Genomic DNA, 21,168 nt, shown 5'->3' on the forward strand with positions numbered 1-21,168 from the left:
ATAACAGATGGAAATTAAACAAGGCATTTCTGGAAACTAGTGGGCTGTAAATCATGCAACACTGGTCTATAATAAACTCCAAATTATATCTCTTTTGGGTTTGCCTATTGTATAATTGTATAACTGAGCAGTAGTAAAGCTGTTACAGTGAACAGCTACTCTGCTAAATTGTACACCTGCACAGAAATAACAAGCTGTTTCTTTTTAACTCCAGAATTCTGTCTCTTCAGGTGCAATGTTCTGCTTCAGTCTCAGGTTTCTGTCATCAGCTCAATTTCCTCTTCTTAACTGATCAGTTACCAGGTCAGAGACAAACCGTCCACACATTGCCTCCCCCATTCTTACAGAATATACGCCGCTTAGCTGAGCATCCCCTGTGTGATCTGTATATTTTCCTTTTTGAGGATCACCATTGGCTTCCCAACCAGCTATGAAGTATCTACTGTACTCTGCAGCTCTTTTTTCTGCTATGTTATCCCTCTATGAAGCAGGTAAGTACCTCTCCAGCAACTGAAAACAGCCACAAAACAAGGTCTATTATTTTTATTATGGATTTAAAATATTATCTGATAATTGTTGCTTTTTCTTTCAAAATATAACAGTTTGGCACTATAATAAAACAATGAAGAACTGGTGGGCACAGTAAATGGTGAACCATCAGATAGAAAGTAGTTTAGGCCCTCTTTAAATTAGTATTGATGCTTCAACACCTTAGACAAATATAAACATTCTTAAAAAAATATAAAAAGGTTTAATGACTTTGTAAGTACCTGCCCCATCTATTTTTTTTCTTTTTTTTAACACTAAATCCAACCTGTTTTATTTTATCAGTCTTCTCAGGTTAGGGATCGGGGAGTATCTACTGTATGTACTGCATACACAAAAGTCATTATAGGGCACCTGGCTGTCTAACATCCATTGTATGGGTAGTTCCACTACTGAAACCTATTCCCCTCTAAAGGTATTACTAACCATGGAACATACCTATAGCATTCCAGAGCTCCTGAACTGTATGTACATTTACTTTAGGCTACACATGGGCATATTAAAATAATCCCATTGATACTGGATCTTTCTACCAGGAGATAGCAGAGAAAACCAGCATAAGAAATGCCAGATCTGGCGCATATTTATGCGCCCTAATGTGCATAAGGCGCATGCATGTAGTTTCATTCTTGCGGGTAGTATATTCATTTTTTTTTTGCGTTAGGCTGAAATTCCGTGCATAACATAAGTGTTTATGAATACGTATGAATTATTCCAGTATGCTTCTCTCTGTAACAGGTTTGGGGCATTTCTTTATACCATAATATGCATGGACACATTGCTTAATTTAAACCTGTGTTCAGAGGATTAAAAAAGGCTTCTAAAAGCAGTGTTTTTATTTTCTGCTTATGTGCATGAAGCCTTATTACAAATGATTTAAAATAGTCTTGAATACAGGATAAATTATATTGTAAACAGTAAGTACTGGGCTCCCAGTGAGGCCAGTGCTGGGCCCCATTACAATGACACAGTACCGACTATAGTTATGCATTTGGATAGCTGGACAACCTACTTTACATAGAAATACTGATCATCATATCACACATATTTGTATTATTTAAACAGACGTTACAGCCCAATAATAGGACAATATTTTTTTTATAACTATCATAAACGATCAAATAATAATAATACAAGATCAGAACTAGTTTTTGTATTAATTTATATTATTACTGATTAATTATTTTTTATTAATTACTGTGGATAGGACACACTGTTATCCTTTCAGGCACTTTCATAAATTGTCTATTGTTGCTGGCCTGACTGATTGATTTGTAAACAGTCTGGCAAGCAGAGAGAGTAGCTGCTTTGAAAGGCAGGTAAAGTTGTTCGTGCCCTTGTGATTCAAGTTTGGGTATATGTATTTATAAATATCTGACCTTTGATGTACAGCAGTGGAAGGTTATGGTAGATACCTCATTACTTAAAGGGAAAACCACATTCTGGGAAATTCACTTTTTAGAATTGCTTTGTGCTTCCACACAACAAATGTCAGCGTGGGTGACAGATTAATTTACCTCTTGGAAATGGGTACATGAATTTGGGGCAAGCACCACGTGCGGAGATGCAATGATACCAGAGCCTCCACATAGACATTCTGTTCTCAGTGCAATTAGCTCCTTCCCTGCCTTTGCAGTTCTCAGAGACATTCATTTCCCATCAGGTCTGCTCTCCTTGTGATTGACAGCGGGCAGTGGGTTTATTACATAGCCAATAGACAGCCTGCTTTTGGCTATGGAATTCACCCACTGCCAATCACAAGAAGAGCAGACCTGATGGCAAACTAGTGCCTCAGCTTCCTCATTAGTCTCTGTTTACTGTCAACATCACTGGTTGCTAGAAGCCAACAGTGTCATTGATCAGTGACAGGAGGATAGAGGAGCAAACATGCCACCCTCCTACACAGTTTATAGAGACAGCCACTTTGTCTGTCTCTGTACACCAGCTTAGAGTTGGTCTTAATTATCTCCAGTTTTGTTATCTACAGTATGAACTGGTAATTCTTTTCAAATTTAGTGCAGCCAGAACACTATTAAGAACTACCTGACTCGCACACTGTGGTAAAGCTACCAAAACTTTTAAGCTGAAAGTGGAGTTCCCCTTTTGGTGTGATCCCTCCCTTGGAGGGAGGAATGGGAGAGAGTCCCATTAGGTGGGTGGCTCTAGGGCTGGGAAGTCAGTTGGGCCTGGAAGCAGAAAGTAGGACAGCAGAATGTGCCCCCTCCCCTTTGGGGGATAGGTGACAGGAAAAGAAGGAGCTAGGCCCCGAAGAGGCCTCCTAGGCCTGGACTACACTAGGGACAGAAAAGGACTTTGCTTGGTGCCCCAGAGGACCACTATGGACCACTAAAGACATAACATCCAAGATGGCAGTGCCTAGCAACAGTTTCAGGGCATTTGGATGTCTATACAATGGACACTTTTAAAAGAAAATAAGACATATAAAATACATTAAATGAACATGTAAACTGATGGGAAGATTTATGCTGAAATAAATGGTCTAGTGACAGTGTCTTTTAAACATACAGTCTATATTTCAATTATTTAACCGCTTCCCGACTACCCTATAGCAGATATACTGCTACAGGGAGGCACGGGTGCACAAAATCACGCGTATATATAGGTGATTTTGCACTTCCGCGGCAGTCAATCACCAGGTCCTGGCCGGTGATTACTCGCCGGCACCTGGTGATTGCTTAGGATCTCCAACGGGGAGGAGAACTGTATGTAAATAATACAGTTCACCTCCCTGTCGGCTCATGCACACTGCTTTGGATGGCTGTGCACAGCACAGCCATCCAATACAGTGTGATTACAGTGAAGCACACACAGAGATTACAATGAAACAGCACAGAGCACACAGGTAACCCTCTGATCGCCCCTCATGTTAACCCCTTTCTGCTCAGTGCCCTTAGTACAGTGTCAGTGTTTTTTTTAGCACTGATCACTGTATTGGTGTCATTGAGGATGTCAGTGACACCAAGTCAGTTCCCCGCAGTGTCAGAATGCCTGCTGCAGTCCCGCTATAAGTCGCTGATCGCGCCATTACTAGTAAGAATAAAAAAAATTATTAAAAAATTCCAGTATCTATACCACCATTTGTAAACGCTATAACTTTCATGTAAACCAATTCATTTACACATATTGGGATTTTTTTTAACAAAGACATGTTGCAGAATACATTTTGGCCTAAATTTGTGACAAAATTAGATTTTTTTTTTTTTTTTTACTGGACATGTTTAATAGCAAAAAGTCAAAAATATTGTTTTTGGCTGGCTGTTGACTAGGAAATTTAACACACGAACCTTGCCTAGCACATATCCTCAGACGGTCCAGGGTTTTCTGATATAAGATAAATAATGATTATAGATCTGTGCTCCCTATTCTATCCCTGGGAGCCTGTCAGCGTACAAAGACACAGAAGGAGAGATTGCTGCATCAATATTGTTTATTATGATGCAGAGAAAAAAAACTGACAGTGTGTACCCTTTTTTAATAGGTAATAAGCTGTGCTGTTGAAAAACAGAGTTTAATGACTGTTTAGCAGAGTTGTCTTTTCTCTCCAAAAGAGGGGAATGGCAGAAGAGTTCATCTCCATGAACAAAATATGTTGCTGAGAATTGCCTGATGATAAAAGCAGATGTGGTTGGGTGTGACCTCATTAAACCCGTCAATAGATTGCTAATAGCAGCATTATCTATATTGTCCACATGTCATGTTTTGTTTTGTATATATGACTATTAAAAAATTCTGGACATTGGAGAGATAAGTTGTGTCCCCATATTTTAAGTGTTTCTATGTGCAGGGGTTATTCAGAGCCAGCTGATTTAGGTATTATTTAGTAAAATATTCACAGAGATGATGTGAATTGGCTTGCTGTGGGGAGATCCAGCGCATGGAGGCATTACATTTGAGCTGAATATTCCTCCCCCTCTGCCACAGTTAAATATGCTGGAGACCATTCTCAACTATTCAACATATTTTGAGGCACATAGCAGGGCTGCACCCTTTCCCTGTTCCTTTTTATCTTGGCTTTAGAATAGAGTTGCCACCTCATCTCTTTAAAATTGAACATAAATTAATTAAACACGTTCTGAGGTTAATTTAATGCAGATAAAGCACGAAGTTAGTTTAATTACCTCCCTAATCAGCCACATAACCTGGTTAATTAATAGAATGTCTGGCAATTGCAGACAGGGTAAGCCAAAACCTAACTAGGGTGTTGAATGCTGGACTACATTACACATTTGTTTAAATTTGTTTTCATATGATGATCTCTTAGTCCTTATCAACCTACGATCCTTCCGAACCTCCAGTGCATCCTCTTACAGTTTGCCAACATTTTGGGTTTTTGAGTTAAAGCCAGATCTAAAGCCCTTAAAGTTTCTCTTCCCACTGGAACTGTCTCTAACATCCAGTCACAATACATATCATTGGACGTGTTCGATATTAGACTCCCTAGGTGATACCATGACTTCTCACTACGATTCATTGTCCATCTCTTTCTTGCATAGGACTTGCAATAAAAATGACCATCTTCCTGAAAGTCCTTTAATACTTATCAGTGTTTCCTTCTTTTATCTGAGACTGCTTCAAAACCGGATCCTCACTTTTATCTGGGCGTACAAAATGTCCAAGGTACCCCCATCTCACACTCTTCACTCACAGACTCCAGGGGGGTGTAGGTATCCTTAACATAGCAAAGTATCAATCTATCTATCATAACTTTCTTTATTACACATGTAGCACTACCTTCTTGAGGGCCGCTGTGTTTCTAGGTCCCTGATGTCACATAGCCTTAAATTATGGGACTCCATCCATTACTCTGGAAACCTAATGTCTTCCTTCTTATCTTTACTGACTACCTGTAATAATCCACTATTCCCTCCAGGACAGGAACAGGTGAGAAGATTTCTATGGTGGACTACCCACAGTTTTACACATGCCCATCACTTCATGACCTCCCGCAACTTCCCCTCCTAGATATTCCTGCATCATAAGGCACCCAATTCTGAATATTACCAGTGTAGCACCCTCCTAGGTAGGTTGCTAGGATAGTCAAGTTTAGAAAAGTGTGGTCTCTTGCTTAACAGGAGACTGATAGGGTAAACATAGCAGCTTTTCTACATAACAGAAAAGCTACATCTGTTTGAGGGTTTTCTGTATGGCTCACAGCGCTGCTGCTGTGATTGGCTCCTCTGTATCCAGGTGATCTTGGAAGGTTCTGGGTGAACAGGAGTGACCCATGCAGATCAGCAGCATGAAGATGAATATCTCAGTCAGTTACAGGAAGTGGTGCCCTTTTGCATGCTGGGTGCTGGTATTTATGTTCAGTGAGCACATGGGATCTGGGTTCTTCTTCCTTTGAGAATGAAGTTCCAGCCAGAGAGGCAGCTGCCTCCCCTGGCTCATGCTGCCAGGAGGCCTTGGGCAACCCAAGGGCCAGAAAGCTGAAACCCAGGGTGCTTTTGAGAGCTGACTGAGGGCGAATGTCCACAGATCTTGTCTGGTATCACGGAGGAAGGTGACCTACGGCAAGGGCCTTGTGAGTGCAGACTGTTCTAAAGGGATGCTGGGACTTGTGCTGTTTAACCCCCTCGGGACCTATATAGTCAGCTGCTGGGTGTAAGCTAGAGGGGACACGGACTGGTGTCCAGAAGAGCAACTGTCCACTAAGCATTTCTACAGAGGGACTTTGCTCCATTTTTTGTGCAGTCTGATACACAGATCCACTAAGGAAACCCACAGATCCACTTAGGGAAAGCTGTCCTCAATTGTGCATAGTTCAGTTCAGAGTATCCCACTATATTCCTTCCCTATCGCAGTTCTAAAACAAAATAAAAACAACAAAAAACTACAACCCCTAGACTGATCATTGGAGTAACGAGCAGAAATTGTGTGCACCTGGCTATGAGAAATGCTGTGTGCTTAGTTGTGGGAGAATATCTAGGGGAAAGCCTGGGCAAGACACAAGAGGCTCCTATGGGGGTAGCACTACACCAATATTTTCAAATCCAGCACTAGCTAATGACCCTGCTTAAACATTTGGACTTTCTATTTATGAAAACAGCATTCTAATATACATAACTGTCTATACTCTCCTGGGTCACCCAGACTTATTTTGATTCTGTACACTGCATTAAACACATGTGGGCCTCTTTCATCTATATCACATGTGGTAAAATGGGAACAAGACCTCGTGGTCCCCATGGACTGCATAAGAAATGGCATGAGATCTATCCGAGAGTAGAAAAAAGTGTTTTTTTGTATAATCTTCACTTAAGGTTTTCCACTGCAATACAATAACATGATAGACCAGCATGGTCATTCTACAAAATATTCCTTATGCCTCTTCTTGCATTGGCCCTGTCCCTCTCTCTCCTCATTGGCTAACTGGTTGTGATTGACAGCAGCGGGAGCCAATGGCATGCATGAGGCTTTTCAAAGTGGAAAAGGCTAATCGTGATCTCTTGTTACTCTTATCAAAGCATATAATTAAACTTCCAATTTGTGAAAAAAATATCTTGGGTAGCGATATTGATAACATATATGGATAGAAGAGGACCCTAGGCAGCATATTTATTTTCAGGATATTGGTATGATCCATACAAGTAAAAGACATTTTGTTCCAACCAAATGCTACGGTCTCTGCATATGATTTGCAGCAAAGGTTCACAATTCTGAGAATGGTAGTATATACAGTGAGTCAAATGTCCAAGTATTTAAAATAGCCACTGCTCCAAAAAAGGGAAATGACTTGTTTCATGTGGGTGATTAAGGCTTGATGCATAGTAATAGCTAAAATGTCATACTTTATGATTTATTTTAAAGTAGAATATCTGGCCAAATGCTTTCAATTTTGCCAAAGTGTTAGGAAGATAAATGAGCGGGTCTGTAACATAAAACAAAACATCATCCACATAGGCTGATAGCTTGTGCTCCACTAAGCCAACTTGGATCCCATAAATGTTGGAGTTGATCTAATTTCCTAAGTAGTGGCTCCAGAGTCAGGGCAAAAAGGAGAAGGGACAGCGGATACCCCTGTCTCTTCCTTAATAGGTAACTGAGAAATTGCATCACTGACCTTAACTTGGGCTTCAGGTGTTCCATAGAAAGCTGAGATCCACTGAAGCATATTCTGCCCAGCCTATCCAGCACCTCACTCAGAATTGTCCATTTGTCCTGCCAATTGCCTTCTCAGCATTAGTGGACAGGGTGGATGGTCAGCCTGAGTATGTATCTAATGTATAATTTGAATTGCCCTGTTAGAATTTTCCCTTGCCATTCTGTTCCCATCTGATCCAGATGTATTACATCTGGCAGAACATGTTTTATCCCTTTGGCCAGGCCAAAATGTTCATTTAACACATCCATTCTGGAATCCAAATACTCTTTTCAATCAAAAAGGTTCTCTTTTGGTGGTATTGGGTCCTAGTTCCGAATAGCTCATGCAAACCCAAATTACAATCATAGGTGTTTTAGGAGTTGTGAACCACGTGCAGATGTACTCCACATGCAGATGTACTCCACATATGGTGGTCCTGCCCAAAACTGACCTAGTTCTGCTCTAGAACATTCGCAGTGCTCCAAAAACTACCAACTAATCTCCATAGATGCAAGGATAGGCCTTTTCTATCAATCAATTACAGGCCCCTTCCCACACCTACAGAGGTGTGGGAAGGGGCCTGGAATTGATTGATAGAAAAGGCCTATCCTTGCATCTAAACACCGACCATGTACCTGTGTTTAGCTGCAAAGCAGAAAATAGCCACAGCCTGGAAGAAACCCTCCATTCTCTTTCACGTAGTCAAAGACTGTATGAATCCTTTGTTGATCAATGAAAAATGATTTAATTACTAACAACCACATTTCCTAAAATATAAGAATTGTAGTGTAATTACCTCCTGCTATCTCTGAATCTTTTTATCCTGACGTATCTATAGTCAATCTACTTGATCTGTGACCCAAGTCTGTGGGGAACCACATCCCCTGTCTCCCCTCTTCCCTCACTCTTTTCTTTCTCTCAACTCCAAATGTTGTCTACACTCTTGCTCTTCCCATCTGAGTCCACCAGCTGCTGAGTTGATCTGACCTATCCAGATGCTTGTTTTGTTTTGTGCAGTTTTATGAAGGCCAGTGACCTGGGAGACTGAAAATGTTTGTTGTATTTGATGGTTACTTTCTTGTACAACTGTTTTTCAGATGTGGCTGCCCATGCTTGAGTTTATCACTTTTACTCCTGCATGTAACGCCCTCCAGGTTAGTTAGATAGGATTTTTGTTAGAGTCTGAGTAGCATCCTAGGGATGAGTCAACCTGGGAGTGAGATATTGAGGTTACCTCAGCACAAGCCAGGAGGCTCTATCAGGTCAGGGCTTCTGGAGCCCTCCCACCTCTCCAGAAACCTGAGAGCTTTCTGGAGGAGGGGTGGAGGACTGGAGGAGGCCCAGATCTGCATGTTTGAGGGACCCTGGCCAATCCCCTGGCAGGAGGCTGTGCATGGTGACCAGGGCAACCCTCAAATGTGGCAGAGCCTGGGGGGAGGTGTGCAGTGTCGGGTAAAAGATGGATTCAGAAAAGCTGGAGTGTGGAACCTGGGAGGGAAGCCCCAGGGAGGGGAGCCCACCTACAGGCAGGTCGCTGGAAAAGAGGATCTCAACTGCCTCAATGTCTCCCAGGGAGGGACAGCCTGTGTAGCAGGGAGGGAGCCATCCCAGCATAAGGCCTGGAGGCAGCCACCAGATGAGGAGAGAGAGAGCAATCAGGTGCAAGATCCAACTAGCTTCTCATCTGGGACTGTGTTAAGTTAACAGCTCTTGGGCCCCCTTGCCCAGGGATACCTTCAGGTAGCTGGGTAAAGAGGAGGAATCATCCAGGGTATGAGGGGGTACACCAAGGAGCCTGTTAGTGCTCATTAAGAAAATACTGTTACTATCCTCATTTTTTTGTACATAGTTGCCTAGGAGTTTGTCCTCCAGTTCTGTAGTTCCTTGGATATCCCATATACCCCTAGACCTCATCCAAGTTCATAACTGCTTAATAAAATCACAAAACCAAGCTCAATGAGTGTTCTTTGACTCCAGTGTGCAAAGTGTGGGAAATGCATGTTGCCTGGACGTGCAGAGCATAGGGGGACCCAAATCAAATCCAGCTGCCTCTAAGGGGGAAGTGCTACATGCGTAATCAATAATTTATTAGTTTCTACCTCATAAATGACTTTGTTCATTGTTCATACAGAGAGTTGCAAGGAGCTGAAGTCCTGCGTTAGCTGTACTGAAAGTGAGACAAATGTGAATATCTCCTGTTCGTGGATAACATGTGGATCCTCAGGTATGAATTGTTTGTGAAATATTCACTTCAAGACCAAGCCTTTATTAATACTTTTTTGTTTACATGTAAAAATCTGTACTTTTTTGCTAGAAATTACTGAACCCCCAAACATATTTTAAAACACACTTAAATACACTTTTTTGAATTTTAATGCACAATAACACAATATACCCAATTGTCTGGTAAAATTTAAAAGATGATGTTTCACAATTAAGTAGATACCAAACATGTCACGCTTTAAAATTCTGCATGCCTATTCAATTGACAAGCAACGTAAATTTTATTATCTATAGGCTATGTTTTAAAAGCTTGTACAGGTTACCACTTTAGATTTACACAGGAGGTTTGGTGCTAGAATTACTGCCTTCGATTTGACGTTCATGGTGAGACGATTGTCGTTTGTGAGCGGGCATGACCGACAAGTGCATTCACCTTTGCGTGCGGAACTGTTACAATTTTTTATTTTGACAGATTATTGCACAGCCATTTATTTATCAGGAAAACATACACTTTAATTTTAGTGCACACAAACATAATATAATACCAATTTTTTGATAAAACTTAAAAGATATTGTGTCGAGTAAATAGACACCAAACTTGTCAAGATTTAGAATTGCGCTCACTTGTGAAATGGAGACAACTAGGGTACCTAAAACTGTCCATTGGTGACACTTTAAAGCAGTGGTCCTCAAACTACGGCCCGCGGGCCACATACGGCCCGCCAAGGCCATTTATCCGGCTCGCCGGCAGGGGCGTATTTTCCGCAAGGAAGGGACACTAAATACAGGTGTGGGCAGGGGGCTACTGTACCTTACCTGGCTCCGGTCCCAGTCCCACGACGATCCAGTCCAGGAAGCGCTGCTCCTTCATTCACTCCGGCCACTCCCTCACTCCTGCTGCTCGGCTCCGCCTCCTCACCGGTGATTGGGCGCCAGAACTGTAGCTCAGGAAAGGCACACAGGCGGTCAATCACCTGCGAGGAGGTGGAGCCGAGCGAGGGAGAGGCCGGGGTGAAGGACAGCTGACAGGTAAGTGTGCTATGCTGATGGTGCTGCTGCAACCAGGTATGCTGGCTGCAGCAGCACCATGCTGGAGCAGGGGTCAGCAAGTTAAGTGCCATTGGTGTCAGTGGGAGGAATAGTGCCCCATCATTGGTGTCACTGATACTAATGATGGGGCATTATTCCTCCCCCCCACTGACACCAACGATGGGGCACTATTCCTCCCCCCCACTGACACCAACGATGGGGCACTATTCCTCCCCCCCACTGACACCAACGATGGGGCACTCCCCCCCACTGACACCAACGATGGGGCACTCCCCCCCACTGACACCAACGATGGGGCACTCCCCCCCACTGACACCAACGATGGGGCACTCCCCCCCACTGACACCAACGATGGGGCACTCCCCCCCACTGACACCAACGATGGGGCACTCCCCCCCACTGACACCAACGATGGGGCACTATTCCCCCCCCCACTGACACCAACGATGGGGCACTATTCCCCCCCCCCACTGACACCAACGATGGGGCACTATTCAACCACCCCACTGACACCAACGATGGAACACTATTCCTTCCCCCAATGACACCAACGATGGGGTACTACTCCTCCCACTGACACCAATGTTGGGACACTATCTCCCCCCACTGACACCAATGACGGGGCACTATTCCCCCCACTGACACCAATGATGGGATACTATTCCTCCCACTGACACCAATGATGGGACACTAATCCCCCCACTGACACCAATGTTGGGACACTATCCCCTTCCCCTACTGACTCCAATGACTGGGCACTATTCCCCCCCCCCACACTGACACCAATGATGGGGCACTATTCCTGCCTCCACTGACACCAACAATGGGGCACTATTCCTCCCCCCACTGACACTAATGATGGGGCACTGTTCCTCCCCCCACTGCCACTAATGATGGGGCACTATTCCTCCCCCCACTGACACCAATGATGGGGCACTATTCCTCCCACTGACACCAATGATGGGGCACTATTCCTCCCACTGATACCAATGATGGGGCATGTTTCTTCCCACTGACACCAATGATGGGACACTATTCCTCCCACTGACACCAATGATGGGGCACTATTTCACTCCATAAGACACACTTGGGGGGAAATGTCTGTGCGTCTTATGGAGCGGCTGGCCCAGTATTCCCGCTGCCGTTGTATGTCCGCAGTCTCTGGTCATCTCCTGTACTGTGTCCGCATTTGTTCATAGTTTTTTTTTTTTTAAACTATAGTCCGGCAATCTGAGAGCTGAGTGGAGGGAATGGACACCTCCCCCTACAGAGATTCATAGAGAAACAGACTCAGTTTTATCAACAGAGGCTGCCAGTCAGCTGCTGTGTGCTGGAGGGTGGCGGGCCTTCACCTAGGATGCTGTGGAGTCAGCATAGACTATTATCAATGACTTAAGCAGATAGCAGAGGGATGAGACAGCAGAGAGAAATGACACTGTGCTTTGGACTGAGGCAAGTACACACTATAGGTGAATATGGTTTGTTCATTATTCATGCTAGAGGCACTTACTTGATGGACTGCCCAAATGCATACTTTACCATTCATTTTTACATGTATGAGGGAAGTTGTATGTGTTGAATTGATTTATTTTCTCTGCATCATTTATCTGTCTTTATTATTCTATGGATGTTTTGTTTTTGTAAACATCACTTTTTAGAAATCATTGGGGGAAATTATTTTCAAGCAAACCACAAAATATACAGAGGATGTTGTACGATATGCATCACTCTCTGTCCCAGGGCAGCTTACAGATGATTCCCTGCCAATGTCAGTACAGTGGCTAAATGGTTAGCATTTCTGCCTGGCAGTACACAGGTCATTGGTTCAAATTCCAACCACAGCACCACCTGCCTGGAGTTTGCGTGTTCTCCCTGTGCCTGTGTGGGTTTCCTCCGGATACTCTGGTTTCCTCCCACACTCCAAAGACATGCTGGTAGGTTAATTGGATCCTGTCTACATTGGCCCTAGTATGTGTATGTATGAATGTGAGTTAGGGACCTTAGATTGTACACCCCTTGAGGATTAGGGACTGATGTGAATGTACCATATATATATGTAAAGCACTGTGTAAATTTACAGTGCTACCAGTAATATACAGTAGGTATCTGTAATAAATAAATGTCAGCAGACATAAGAGAACCAGGATTCAGCCCAGTTTGCTCTGATCTCTTCTGGTGTGGACATTCAGGACTTTTGTAAAAAAAAACTTCCTGTTCCCTTTCACAGGCTTTCCATGCCACGTAGCATGCCCTCCCATCTTTTTCTCATAGCCAACCACAGAGATAACTAGTATAAGCCCAATGAAAGCATTGGGCCACCTTTTTCTAAGTTCACCAGAGCTAGACACATTTTTCGCATTGGTGGGCTGGACACAGATAGAAGTCACAAGGCTGCCCTAACTGCTGATGAGAAAAGAGTGAGCTATATTGCTGATACCTGTGTCTGAAGGAGACCTGAGAGGAGAGGAGTAAGTGCTACCATTGACGGGATCCAGTGCGGATATTGTCTTGTGACGAATCATTACCTGTAAGGATCATGGTGTGATCCTAAAAGCGAGCTGGCCCTTGTGGTCACTGTAAGGAGGTGAGGGGGCATTTTGGCCACTTGAGGATTTTCACTATTGCTGTGATCACGCATTCACTTCATCACTTGAATGATTTCATTGATGGATCACGTGTATATGTTGATATATCATTTCATCAATTTTGGACATTTTTGTGTATTTATTTTGTGTCTATGAGCAACATTATTACACTTTTATTTATGTGGACATTTGGATGTGGTTAAGTGTGTTTTTTTTTTTTTTGGCACTTATCACTTTTTGATAGGTTTGTATCCCCCTGGCAGGGGATTAACTTTTTACTTATTTGCACTACTGTAATTGAGATTTCTTGGTCCCTCAATTGTGGATAGGGGGGATTGTGGACGTTGGGTTGTGTTTTCACTAATTTACAGGATTTATTCCTTTTCTCACATTGTCACTGTATATTATTTCACCATCAGATCCTGTTAGGATCATTTCACTAGATATTTTGTATTATTATACACTTGCATTTTGATTATTTATGTTATTAGCGCCGCACTATACATAATTGTTGAGCATTTTTCGCATTAAAACTTACAGCCATCTTCACAGTCACAGTTTAATGGGGGCTTCTGTGTGGCTGCTTAGTTCCATAATGTCATTATCATAATTTATCACAATCACAGGGACAGTTATGTTTGCATTGGGGACACCAGTGTACTGCATTCAAAACTGATTAGATACATTTTTGTCTACAGGCATTCTAGATAGTGGGTGTTCTGGTCCTAACATAACCCCTCCTGGTCTACAATTTATTAGTTTCTATGTTAAAAGTTTGCTGTAAATGGTTTTATCATTCCACAAGGACTGACAAAGATGGTCTGGACTACATAGGTGACCTTTTGCATTTAATATTCTATATTTGTTGTTGAACAGTCGTTGAACAGTCATTATTCTTCTTTCCTTAGAAAACAGCACTTGTGTCTCTATCAAGGAATGGATGTATGAATCATGTACAGTGACAAATGGTAGCAGCATGTGTGCAGGTAATTTCTCACTCTCAGAAAAGACATGTAGGTGATAGCAGCAATGATATTTTATTAATTCACTCAAGCTTTTCTAGTATGGAACATTTCATATCACCAAACCCATTATATTATCAGTTTGTGTTGAATTTTGTATATAAAATCCAAACTACTATATGTATCTATTAATCTTAATATCACTAGCTTTTGTTTGGTGGTAATTGTGATATTCTGTGATATTTATGTGGCGTATAGAAGTAGAAAATAATATGTAGCCATTCCATAGTGTTTTATTTAAAAAACAAATGCTGATTTATGAAACATAGATCCTTTTAATGGTTAAAAATCATTTAATACAAATTATTCACATCTATAAGAACTGAACATTTTGTTGAAGTGTTTCATTGTTTGAGGGGCCTTAAAGTCGAACCGGGACTTTAATTTTACAGGTATAAAAAGGGATGCAAGACTGGCGATACTACATGCAGTAGTAAGTGGGAAGTGTGTCCTATTACTGATAGGCAGGACACATGTGCGGGCCAGTCCAGAGACCGTTAATCAAGATGGCAGACAACAGTGTTAGTATGTGCATGGAACAGTGTGTGGTGATAAAGTTTCTTGTGAATGAAGGCATAAAACCCGCGGATATCTAGAGAATACTTCAAGCACAGTACTGTGATTAGACGCTCAGCCATAGTAAGACATTTGAATGGTGTAAATGTTTCAAAGATGGCTGTGCATCCGTCAGTGATGATCCAGGCCGTGGTGGTTCCCAGACTACAGCAGTCATTCCTGTGAACATTCAGTGCATGGAATGCCTGATGCCTTGATAATCAACGGATAACCTGTCGTGAGATTGTACAAGAGACTAATCTTTCTGTGGGAACGGTGAACACAATGATAAAGAATGATGTGAAGCAGGCTCCCCTTGGATGGTTAAGACTTGCTGAAAAATCTTTCAATGCCAAAGCTTTCCAGGCATTATTTAAATGCTGAGATAAGAGTATAAATGTAGCAAAGGAGTATGTCAAAAAATAATGCAGTTTCCACTGCTTGAAATTTGCTCTTTTATTACATAAACTAAAAAGTCCTGGTTTGACTTGAACGTTCCTCATATAAAAAGATATACTCTTTTAAAGTAACTTCTACTGCTCACTGAATTAACTACAGAGACAGCTATTCAATCTAAGTGACATTTCTTGCAAAGGTCCTTTTACATTGGGTTGGAAGATTGAGGCTTAGAAGTGTTTATTTTCTTTGAGCACATTTCCAATATTAAACAGTTTCATACAAATCAGGATTATGCAAATCTATAGATAGCAGAATATACCCATTTTGTTGGAAGCAATTGCAAAATATCAAAGGTAAAAAAAAAAGATTGAACACAGACATTCATAACCCCATTCACAGATAATGGGGTTAAAAGTAAAATATTAAATATCTTCCTTATACAGTATATCCTCCAAGTATATAGAGTTTTAAAATAAATGATGATAATGTTTAACTTGTTTAAACAGCAAGGCAGATAAAATGGCCATTTCATAATATTTCTTAGTGATAATTTATAGAAAAACAAAAAAGGTTAATTGTAATGTAAAACTAAGAAACAATTTAGTATTCCCCCCCCCCCACCTCCTAATGACATACAGTGGGGATCGAAAGTTTGGGCACCCCAGCTAAAAAATTGTATTAATGTGCATAAAGAAGCCAAGGAAAGATGGAAAAATCTCCAAAAGGCATCAAATTACAGATTAGACATTCTTATAATATGTCAACAAAAGTTAGATTTTATTTCCATCATTTACACTTTCAAAATAACAGAAAACAAAAAAAAGTTTGCAAGCGTTTGGGCACCCTGCAGAATTTATAGCATGCACTGCCCCCTTTGCAAAGCTGAGACCTGCCAGTGTCATGGATTGTTCTCAATCATCGTCTGGGAAGACCAGGTGATGTCAATCTCAAAGGTTTTAAATGCCCAGACTCATCTGACCTTGTCCCAACAATCAGCACCATGGGTTCTTCTAAGCAGTTGTCTAGAAAACTGAAACTGAAAATAGTTGACGCTCACAAAGCTGGAGAAGGCTATAAGAAGATAGCAAAGAGTTTTCAGATGTCAATATCCTCTGTTCGGAATGTAATTAAGAAATGGCAGTCATCAAGAACAGTGGAAGTTAAAGCAAGATCTGGAAGACCAAGAAAAATAACAGACAGAACAGCTCGCAGGATTGTGAGAAAAACAATTCAAAACCCACGTTTGACTGCACGATCCCTCCAGAAAGATCTGGCAGTCACTGGAGTTGTGGTACACTATTCCACTATAAAGAGATACTTGTACAAATATGGTCTTCATGGAAGAGTCATCAGAAGAAAACCTCTTCTACGTCCTCACCACAAAAATCATCGTTTGAACTTTGCAAATAAACATATAGACAAACTGATGCATTTTGGAAACAAGTTCTGTGGACCGATGAGGTTAAAATTGAACTTTTTGGCTGGAATGAGCAAAGGTACGTTTGGAGAAGAAGGGGCACAGAATTTAATGAAAAGAACCTCTGTCCAACTGTTAAGCATGGGGTTGGATCAATCATGCTTTGGGGTTGTGTTGCAGCCAGTGGCACAGGGAACATCTCACGAGTAGAAGGAAAAATGGATTCAATAAAATTTCAGTAAATTTTGGATGGTAACTTGATGCCATCTGTGAAAAAGCTGAAGTTAAAGAGAGGATGGCTTCTACAAATGGATAATGATCCTAAACACACCTCAAAATCCACAGGGGATTACATCAAGAGGCGTAAACTGAAGGTTTTGCCATGGCCTTCACAATCTCCTGACCTCAACATAATTGAAAATCTATGGATAGACCTTAAAAGAGCAGTGCGTGACAGACAGCAAAGAAATCTCAAAGAACTGGAAGACTTTTGTAAGGAAGAATGGGCAAAGATACCTCAAACAAGAATTGAAAGACTCTTGGCTGGCTACAAAAAGCGTTTACAAGCTGTGATACTTGCCAAAGGGGGCAGTTCAAGATATTAACTCTGCAGGGTGCCCAAACTTTTGCAGACACCATTTTTTTGTTTTCTGTTATTTTGAAAGTGTAAATAATGGAAATAAAATCGAACTTTTGTTGACATATTATAAGAATGTCTAATCTGTAATTTGATGCCTTTTGGAGATTTTTCCATCTTTCCTTGGCTTCTTTATGCACATTAATACAAATTTTTAGCTGGGGTGCCCAAACTTTCGATCCCCACTGTACATATAGGCATTACAAAAAGGAAGAACTCATGCATCTGTATGTATATCCAACTATGCAGTCATCTGCATTGTTGTCTGCCATAAGGGGTGTGGATAGAAGTCAAGCATTTGGCTGGGAATCATTTCTTACCAGCTTGTCCTGCCAAGTTTGCTCTGATTTTCTCTTCTGTGCTTTTTGGATCTCACTGACCTTGACCTTTCTCATGTCTCATGTTGGCAGACATTGGGGCATACAATATTATGATAGCTCCAGCTATCTTTTTGAGGAGCACCTAGTACAAATGTTTGCATTGCTTGAAAAGTCTTTTTAAAATGTTTATTGGTTAAGAACATACAGCCAATGCATTCTGGGGTAAAAGCCCACCTCCTTTTTCTGGGCTAACGTAAAAATAACAATAACACATAAATAATAAGATTTAAACGGTACTCATCAATACATAGGTGCTCTTTAATAAACATCTGAGAGTTGGTTAGACATTAAAGGATACTTTTATCGTGATTGGAGAGGTAGCAGCCTAGGACCAGAACAAGGTCTGACAAACTATGCTTCCACCATGGATCTGTGTGAAAACATGGTCCACTTTTGGACATTAGAACCAATTTACAGTTTTATCAGTCCAGCACTATTACACACACATCAGCCAACTTGTGACACTCTCCAGTTTCTCATTGTAGAGTTTGTAGGGTTGTTGTTCTGCTACATACTGGCTACTGAACTCATGTTGACTTAGGAAAAACATGCATCAGAGAAATAAAAATACTGCACCATATTATCTCCATAGTAGACAATTGAGGGGACATGAATATAGACCACTGCTTAAAGATGAAGAGGTAAAGGGGTTACTGAACAATGGATGGAGGAGAAAAGACAGAGTGGAGGGGAGGAGAGATGTGGGGGGAAGAAAGGAGAGAAAGGTAACCACAGAAAAGGAAGGTCACAAAATCCTCTGGGCAAAGAACCTAAAGTTAGTATAATATCACTACTCTGGATATATGTCAAAGATGTCATCAGTTGATAGAAAGGATGTTGGGTGCCTGCACAGCATCCTTTTTTTGTCCCTCCCCTGCCCCTCTCTGTTAGCACTGGGGTCACATAAGCTGAGTGAAGGAGAAAAAATGAGGAAGAAACATTGGAATTCTAGTACTAGGGTCGTTGGTTCAAATCCCAGCCATGGCACCACCTGCTTGGAGTTTGCATGTTCTCCCTGTGCCTGTGTGGGTTTCCTCCGGGTACTCTGGTTTCCTCCCACACTCCAAAGACATGCTGGTAGGTTAATTGGATCCTGTCTAAATTGGCCCTAATATGTGTATGTACGAATGCAAGTTAGGGACCTTAGATTGTACAACCCTTGAGGGTTAGGGACTGATGTGAATATACAATATATATGTAAAGCGCTACGTAAATTGACGGCGCTATATAAGTACCTGAAATAAATAAATAAATAGTCAGTACTAGTGTGGAAAGCTATATTTGCTTTGGAAGAATAAATCACCTCTAACGTTGGGTGTACTACATGTGTGGATGTTGCTGCATTGTGTAAAACTTGTAGATAGTTTTTTACATTTTTAGAATGGGATGCCTCGAGATTGTGCAGAATTTTAAAGGGTGCCTTGAGATTGTCTATAATTTTAAAGGGTGCCTTGACTGAAAAAAGGTTGAGAAATACTGGGTTAAAGGATATGTTCACCTTTGGGAACATGTTACGTTTCACCCATTTTTAGGGTGGAACATGTAACATATTCCCAATGCTGCAACCACCACCCGCTGCAACCACCACTACGGGGAGAAGCTCCATGTTCTAGCTGCCAGATTTAAAAGCAGTGTGGCTGTACGGGGCTCCACCCATACGGCCGCGTCATTCATTCACAGAGTTCTGTGAATGAATGAACTACAAATCCCGACAGCCTTACCAGCTGTTGGCTTGTAGTTCTCAGTGTACTACCATGGCACTGTGGATCACCATGGTAATTCATTGAAGCTTCCTGTCAATATATCTGCTTGCCCATACGGGATGTACTGACAGGTCTGCAGGAGACTTGCATGGCACCAGCAATCTGCTGATCACTGGTGCAATGCTTTACAGGCTCCAGCAGCCAAAAATAATAAATGCACATTTTTTTACCTGCAAAACAATTTACATTTATTATTTTTGTGTAAAATGTGAACTTATCCTTTTGACAAGATATAGTCTGCATGGATAGACTCCTGACGTTCTTAAACTTTTTGGGGCAGTTCCTACTTGCATAGGTTAACTTATACATCATAAAAGCATTATCATAGCAGCAGGCCATAAGGTCAAAGTAGAAGGGTGAGGTGACTTCCACTTTAAGAGGATCTCTCTATAGGCATAGAAAGTAGCAAAAAAAACTTAACATGATGACCTAACCCCAACCCTTCCAAGATACCTAGTAGTAGGATTGTAGGGTCTAATACAAGGGTTGAATCACACAGTCTATTAAGTTTAGCTGTTGTCTCCAAAAAAGGTCTGATGGAGGGGCATGTCCATACCATGTGTAGGAATGAGCCTACAGAAGACTAGCAATGTGTGCAAGAGGGATCACTTGAATGGGAAATAGCAGCCAGCTATTGTGGGGTACAATAAGCACTATGGAGAAACTTTAGTTGTATAAACTCTAGCAGAGATCTTGTAGGCAACATAACAGCCAGTGCAGATCTTTCAGTCTTCCTCATCCAGGTTGGCATAGGCCAGGGAGAGTCTAAGGTACAAAGAGGATAATGGTATCCCCAATATGCTTGAGGTGAGCATCCACTCAATAGGGTCAGACTTCAGAGTTAAATGGGTCAGGAATTGCACCTGAACTGCATGTCTCAACTGTAAATACCTGCAAAACATACTATAAGGAATATTATATTTGGCCCTTAGATCAGCAAAACCCATCAGTCTCCTGTCTGATATAACAATATGCTTCAAGCCAACCACTCCCCTAGCTGCCTACAGCTGCGGATCCAGGGTACTTCACAGGTGGGAATAATGGGATTATCCCACAAGGGTGTCTGCAGAGAAAGGGTCAAAGGAGAGCTATATTTAGCTCTGGAATCAGTCTACACAAATACGGTCATTGTCATTCTGCCATAACAGCTGGATTAGACTTAGAACCTCTGAAAACTAGGTTACTTAAGGTACCATATGGCCCTAAGAGGGCTGCCTCAAGGGTAACTGCAAGGTTGTTACTAGGTTGTGAAAGTCACCAATGGATCCTTGGTAGCAGCAATACAGCTGTAAATTTGGAAGAAACAGTCCACCTTGTGACAATGGTAAGTTGACTTGGCAAGACATGGAACCTTCCCAGCCTATACAAAGCAGAGGGCAACTATCCAATTTATTGCAGAAAATGTTTAGTATTGGGACTGATTGCATTTCTGAAATACTAAAGAAACAATTGAGTACTGTCCGTGATACTTTTTTTATTTGCACTA

At 41.7% G+C, this 21,168-nt stretch overlaps 1 protein-coding gene across 1 annotated transcript in view; it reads left to right on the forward strand.

Annotated features, from left to right (window-relative positions):
* Positions 1–352: 352 nt before the first annotated feature.
* CD164L2 (CD164 molecule like 2) overlaps positions 353–21,168 on the forward strand; it is a 33,915-nt gene continuing 13,099 nt past the window's right edge. Inside the window, exons 1-3 of the mRNA XM_089686210.1 lie at positions 353–491; positions 9,783–9,875; positions 14,418–14,495. Coding sequence (XP_089542336.1) covers positions 431–491; positions 9,783–9,875; positions 14,418–14,495 — 232 coding nt within the window. The 5' untranslated portion in view covers positions 353–430. The remainder of the gene's footprint in view (positions 492–9,782; positions 9,876–14,417; positions 14,496–21,168) is intronic.

Source organism: Staurois parvus, unplaced genomic scaffold, assembly GCF_062004578.1.
Source record: "Staurois parvus isolate SC_StPar_1 unplaced genomic scaffold, SC_StPar_1.0 ptg000394l, whole genome shotgun sequence".
NCBI lineage: Eukaryota > Metazoa > Chordata > Amphibia > Anura > Ranidae > Staurois > Staurois parvus.